General features: G+C 40.1%; 1 protein-coding gene across 2 annotated transcripts in view; it reads left to right on the top strand.

Moving 5' to 3' along the window:
• Positions 1–6,454, top strand: part of SPATA18 (spermatogenesis associated 18) — a 45,327-nt gene extending 38,873 nt beyond the window's left edge. For both annotated transcript variants that reach the window (XR_001886755.1, XM_017878304.1), the window contains exons 12-13: positions 3,689–3,734; positions 4,041–6,454. Coding sequence is in view for 1 of the 2 variants with exons in the window: in XM_017878304.1 (XP_017733793.1) it covers positions 3,689–3,734; positions 4,041–4,048 (54 nt within the window). In the remaining variant the exon portion in view is untranslated. The remainder of the gene's footprint in view (positions 1–3,688; positions 3,735–4,040) is intronic.
• Positions 6,455–6,955: the final 501 nt, after the last annotated feature.

Genomic DNA, 6,955 nt, shown 5'->3' with positions numbered 1-6,955 from the left:
TAGTTTGTATTTCTGTGGGATCAGAGATGATATCCCCTTTATCATTTTTTATTGCATCTATTTGATTCTTCTCTCTTTTCTTCTTTATTAGTCTGGCTAGCAGTATATCTATTTTGTTGATTAAAAAAAAAAACAGCTCCTGGATTCATTGATTTTTTGAAGGGTTTTTCATGTCTCTGTGTCCTTCAGTTCTACTCTGATCTTACTTGTTTCATGTCTTCACGAAGTTCTTTTGCTGTGTTCAGCTCCATCAGGTCATTTATGTTCTTTTCTACATTGATTATTCTAGTTAGCAATTCGTCTAACCTTTTTTCAAGATTCTTAGCTTCCTTGCATTGGGTTAGAACATGCTCCTTTAGCTTGGAGTTGTTTGTTATTACCTACATTCTGAAGCCTGCTTCTGTCAGTTCATCAAATTCATTCTCCATCCAGTTTTATTCCCTTGCTGGTGAGGAGTTGTGATCCTTTGGAGAAAGAAAGGCATTCTGGTTTTGGAATTTTCAGCCTTTTGCACTGGTTTTACCCATCTTTGTGGATTTATCTACCTTTGGTCTTTGATATTGGTGACCTTTGGATGGAGTCTTTGAGAGGATGTGCTAATCCTTTCTGTTTGTTTCTTTGCCTTTTAACACTCAGGTCCCTCTGCTGTCAGCCTGCTGGAGTTTGTGGAGGTCCACTCCTGACCCTGTTTGCCTGGGTATCACCAGCAGAGGTTGCAGAGCAGCAAAGATTGCTGCCTGTTCTTTCCTCTAGAAGCTTCGACCTAGAGTGGCATCTGCCAGATGCCAGCCAGAGCTCTCCTGTATGAGGTGTCTGTTGGCCCCAATTGGGAGGTGTCTCCCAGTCAGTATACACAGGAGTCAGGGCTCCACTTGAGAAGGCAGACTGACCCTTAGCAGAGCTCAAATGCTGTGCTGGGAGGTTCCTTGCTCTCTTCAGAGTCATCAGGCAGGGATGTTTAAGTTTGCTATAAGCCCCTGACTAGGGCTGCTGCCTTTTTTACAGAGATGTCCTGTACAAAGAGGAGCAATCTGCCAGTCTGGCCACAGCAGCCTTGCTGAACTGCAGTGTGCTCCACCCAGTTTGAACATCCCAGCAGCTTTGTTTACACTGTGGCCATAAAACCTTCTACTCTAGTCTCAGCAATGGCGGACGCCCCTCCCCCCACCAAGCTTGACCGTCCCAGGTGGATCTCAGATTGCTGCTGTGCTGGCAGCCAGAATTTCAAGCCAGTGGATTTTAGTTTCCTGGGCTCCGTGGGGGTGGGACCCGCTGAGCCAGACCCGTTGGCTCCCTGGCTTCATCGCCCCCTTTTCAGGGGAGTAAATGGTTCTGTCTCCCTGGTGTGCCAGACGCCACTGGGATATGAAAAAAAAAAAAACTTTGGGTCCGAAGGGGCGCCCGTTTGACCTCCGGTAAAAAAGAAAAAAAAAAAAAAAAAAAAAAATAAAAAAAAAAAAAAAACCCTGCAGCTCGTTTGGTATCTGCCCAATTGGCCGCCCAGTTTTGTGCTTGAAACCCAGGGCCCTGGTGAGGTAGTCACTGGAGAAAATCGCCTGGTTTGCGAGTTGCGAAGACCGTGGGACAAGCGCAGTATCTGTGTCCGAGTTCCTCAGGCTCAGACCCTCAGGGCTTCCCTTGGGTAGGGGGAGAATTCCCTGGCCCTTTGCACTTCCCAGGTGAGGCGACGCCCCACCATGCTTCGGCTCGCCCTCCGTGGGCTTCACCCTCTGTCCAACCAGTCCCAAAGAAATGAACTGGGTACCTCAGTTGGAAATGCAGAAATCACTTGCCTTCTGTGTTGATCTCGCTGGGTGCTGCAGACCAGTGCTATTCCTATTCGGCCATCTTGAATTTCCTCCCCCTTAGTGACTTTAATAAGCATCTGTAGTGACTCCCCCAGCTCCTTATCATACATCCTTTCTGGATCTGATGGATGCTAGATTTGGGAGGGACACAAAAATGGCAAAAACGTTATCTTCTCTGAATAGATCTTAATATAGGAAGATCACGAGATCGTGTCTTTTGCAGGAACATGGATGGAGCTGGAGGTCATTATCTTTAGCAAACTAACACAGGAACAGAAAACAAAATACCTTTCTCACTTATAAGTTGGAACTAAATGATGAGAACACATACACAAAGAGGGAACAGCAGACACTGGGGCCCACCAGAGAGTGGATGATGGGAGAAGGGAGAGGATCGGGAAAAATAACTAATCAGTACTAGGCTTAATATCTGGGTGATGAAAATCTTTCCAAAAATCCCCCATGACAAGGTTTTACCAATATAACAAACTTGCAGATGTACCCCTAAACTTGAAAAGAAAAATAAAGTATAGGAAAGAGAAAGATTATTATGATTTAAACAGATTAGCTGAATGTGATACAGTCAACAAATCAATACATCCATACTATGATACAATATGATAGTCAATAAAAGAAGCAGAAAGGGCTAGAGTCATCAGATGAGATAGAGATTCCTCCCAGATTTGGTCATGAGGAAGGCATTCATGGAGGAGGTAGTATTTAATTTGGTGTTTTAGAATGGGTGGATTTCAATGGGCTAGGAAATTGGGAAGGAATATTCAGGTGAAGAAAATGACCTAAAAAATGATAGGCAAATGGAAAAGTCATGCATCTAACACAATCCTTTTGCTCTTGGAGATTTCATATAGCTTCATTATCCTTTTTCATGAATAAGTATTTATGGTAAGTAAAAGCAAAGCAATAGTGCAGTTAGTGGACTGGTAAATAAAAAGGAAACCTTGGGAGCGTGATACTGAGAGAACCACAATTCCCCATTCTAAGGGGAAGTGGCATATCAGAAGAAAATACCATTAGATACTTATTGTGCAACAGCCATGTCAAATTCTAACTCCGGAATCTCATTGAAAGGCTTATTCATAGGCAATGTCCTCTGTGAGAATCCCCTATACCTTCTCTTTCTTATGTTGTGCTCAGAAAGAACACATTAATTTAAACTTTAGATGAGAATAGAATCTAATTTCAAAAGTGTGACTGCAGCCAACTTTCTATCTGTTTCCATCATCCCCTTGCCACAACAAAACTGGGTATACCTGCAAAATAAAATACAAATAGTTTTGGTTAGTCAGGTTTATTTTTGCTTATGTGGGGTCTTGATTCATTCAGAATGGATTCCATCTTTATCAGCATCTATTTATCTAGAGTGTTTGAAAGCTCAGAGGAAGGATGATGCTTGTAGCCAGTTACTCCTGACCGGCTATGTCAGAGACTTGTGGTTCCAGTGCAGTACCTTCTACTTAGTGAAAGTAAAGATGAGATTTGAAAGATGATGATTTTCTGGTTGCCTGGTGACCCTTCTTAATAGAACAGAGTTTATGACTTATAATTTTTATAAAGGATCTTTCAGAGATTATATCATCATTTTAGCTTTAATTTGTGAGATTTGACTTCAGTATGGCTGCTCTTAGGCCAATGAACCCAGCTTTTAACTAATAATATAATTTAAACCAAATTGAGTGTTCACATACTTCAGAAGTCTAAAAAGAATCATAATAGCCAAACTTAGGGTGAAAAATCATAGTGCTAAAGTGCCTCAGAGCAAGCTATTTGGTTGGTTTTAGGGGGAAAAAAATATGCCAAAAGAATTCATCTTTTGAGCTCTATCTACTGTGTAATTCACATTATTCTTTTACATTTTCCAGATGTCTCGAAGTCGGAGTCCTTCTCCAATAAGATGTGGGTTGCCAAGTAAGTGGGATTAGTTCAGATGGATCAAATTTTCTGCTTTTTAATAGTCCTTCTAGTACTTAGCACTGAGCAGCAAAATGAATGTTTTGCTTCCTAGGGAGCATCTTTTTCTTGCTCCTCACACCTTTCATGTCTGGGCCTCTGGCTGATAGTACCTTGGCAGGACCCATGGGTCATGTAGAAGGAGCTTCCAACCAAGAGGCTTCATTGCCGTAAACCTAGATTAACTGCCTCTTTCATTTAGGTGCTTCCAAAAGAAAATTGAAGAACATGACCATAATAATGAACTGTTTATTTTCTCCCTAGGATTTTAAAACCACCAGACCTGCTCCTTTGTCCCAGTGTGTGGAAACAGCCGCCTTCTCTGGTGCCTCCATCTGCCTTCTGTGTCTGCCTCAGACCTCACTTAAGATAATGTCAAAAGACAATTCTGTGTATCGCTCCATGCAGAGAGTTAAATGTTTTGGCTTGACACATGTGTAACTTTAGATATATTGCATTCTATTTTATTTTATAGATACTAAGTCCATTAATTTCATAAAAATGATTGTATAGGCATTTAGGATCATATTCATTCGAAGCAAAGTCCATTACAACGGGTCAGGATTTCCATCTCAAAACACTGGGCTCTTTTATGGGAACTATGTGAACTGAAGTGGAAAGCATTTACCATGTTGAGGCCAAAAGAAAAGATGAATCATTTTAGTTTGTAGATGGATCATTAAGTATAATTGTTGGTATCAGCTTTAGCTCAAAACCAGTATTAGGTGTTTCAGTTTCCTTTTACAGTTTGGAAGAGAGCCCTAATCTCAGGTTGGGGAGCTCATGTTAGTAGCAGTGACTTAAGGCTAAGTGTAGAAGATAATTTAAGATATATTTTCTTTATATATTAGCCCACTAATTATATTTATTAGTTGGCTTGTTTTTCTGTTCTGATTTTGAGAGTGCCCAATTTGGTTTAGTTGAGTAATGAATGTCAAAGCTACTTAGTTGAGAAAATTTCCTCATTCCATAAATGTAGAACAGTGATTTGATTAGAAGCCAGCATTGAGATAAATGTTAATTACCTCAGGCATATCTCCTGGGAATATTTCAAACTGTTTTAATGCGTGTGTTATATATAAAAGTTTCTTGGGACATGCTCTTCATCTGTTCTACCTAGTTATTTGCAAATTCAGACCTGTTGAACTCTATCTGACGAAAACTATTTAAACTCAAGGCCCAAACTAGGGGCAGCATTTACTGATATTAAATTGAGTATATATCTCTTGACTTCTTCACTGTCAAATACTTTTGAAACTTCACGTTCAAAATGAGAATGGAATGTTGCTTTCTTGCAATAAGTAATGTTCTTTCTGCCTTTTTTCACTTTTAAGCCAGTCTTAAACACAAGCCTCACAAACATCTACTTTCTCCATATACCTTTGAGAGAGACATTGAATTAGCCTCAGCTCAGTTTTGCATAAGCTCAGTGCCAGAACCAGTACCTGATGCTTTTCAGGTGAAAACAAAACAGCTTATCTAAAGCACCTTACCCCTGTGCTGGAGGTTTGTGGGGCCTCTTCAGTGCCTGCCCCTTGAGTCTAATGGTCACCACCTCATTCTAAAGTATGAGTTGAATTTTTTGCCCTCTTTGCACATTTACATAGTCATCACTTTGAAGCAATGCAGTGTGTTGGCAGGAGCACTATCTGCCTAGGTAACTATTAGTCATGACTTGGTCATCAGCTTGCTTTGTGGCATTGAGCAAGTTACTTCACTTCTCTGAGTCTTGGTTTTATCATAGGGTGAGGAGGTTGGATACTATTAGTGCCTCTCTTAACCCTACAGACTCAGTGTTCCCTTTTATAACAAGTGTTTTATTCTGAATATGAAATGAAAATCAAAGTTAATATAATCATTTATGTGCACAAATAATTTTAAGCAATGAACATAGTACCCTAACTATAATATAAAGCAGAAAAAAGAAGGCAATTTTTAATAAAATAAAATTTATTTCAATAAAAAAGCTTGGGTATAACCACTCTGGAAGAAAAAATTAAGTCATTAGATGGCTGAACCTGCGTGTAGAGCCACCAGCTACAAATGAAGATCAATGTGTGTATTGGCAACAGAAAATCATGGTGTTGCCATTGGATGTGACTTTCTGAAGTGGTGGGAAACTCTTGCTGACGTTTTAAACAAGAAAAACTTACAGTCTTGTCCTGATTTACACAGCAGTCGCATTCCTGGAAATTTCAAGTGTATATTAAAACCATGAAACAGTTACTGTGTGTTATATATTAAAAGGTCCTCACTAATATCTCACTAAGTAATGAGAATGCCTGCATACCAGATTTTTTTTTCAGGAGCCAAGCACATATACCGACTTGGAAAAAGGCACAGGTAGCTCACTTTATTTGCTTCCTACCCTGCCTGGCCACTTGCTGTTTCTTAAGCTTCTAATTTGAGCTGTAACTACACGAGGGAAGCTAAATAGTCTGGAAAATTTTTGGAAAGAATCCACAGAGCCAAAGGAGACTGACTGACCTATACTCATTTTATCTGGTGATGTACCTTACCCTTAGAGACTTCAAAAAATGAAAAGCTCTTATTTTGTAACCTGGGTAAGTGTTAGTTTCTATTTTTGGCTTAACATCTAATAATAACATTTAAAAAGTGCTTTTGTAACTATTAGTTATTTGCAATAAAATACTTTCCTTCCACAGTCCCAAGTTCAATGATGTCCTTTACCCATCTATAATCTCTGTATTCATCCATTTTCACACTGCTATAAAGAACTACTTAGACTGAGTAATTTATAAAGAAAGAGGTTTTTTAATTGACTCATAATTCCACACAGCTGGGAAGCCTCAGGAAACTTACAGTCATGGCATAAGGTAAAGGAGAAGCAAGTGCCTTCTTCACAAGGTGGCAGGAGAGAGAGTTCAAGGAGGGAACTGCCAAGCACTTTTAAACCATCATATCTTGTGAGAACTCACTATCATGAGAACAGCATGGGGAAACTGCCCCATGATCCAGTCACCTCCCACCAGGTCCCTCCCTTGACACATAGAGATTACAATTTGAGATGAGATTTGGATGGGGACACAGAACCAAACCATATCAATGTCTGTGGCCCAAACCAGGACCATAAATTCATTCAGAAATACTTACTGCACCCTGCTCTGAGGAAGACCATGGGATTGCTGCAATTCCATATTGTAGCCTTAATTGCTAGC

This window comes from Rhinopithecus bieti, unplaced genomic scaffold, assembly GCF_001698545.2.
Source record: "Rhinopithecus bieti isolate Rb0 unplaced genomic scaffold, ASM169854v2 scaffold_10604, whole genome shotgun sequence".
NCBI lineage: Eukaryota > Metazoa > Chordata > Mammalia > Primates > Cercopithecidae > Rhinopithecus > Rhinopithecus bieti.
Note: the sequence above shows the minus strand (reverse complement) of the source record. Positions and strands in the feature narration are given on the sequence as shown.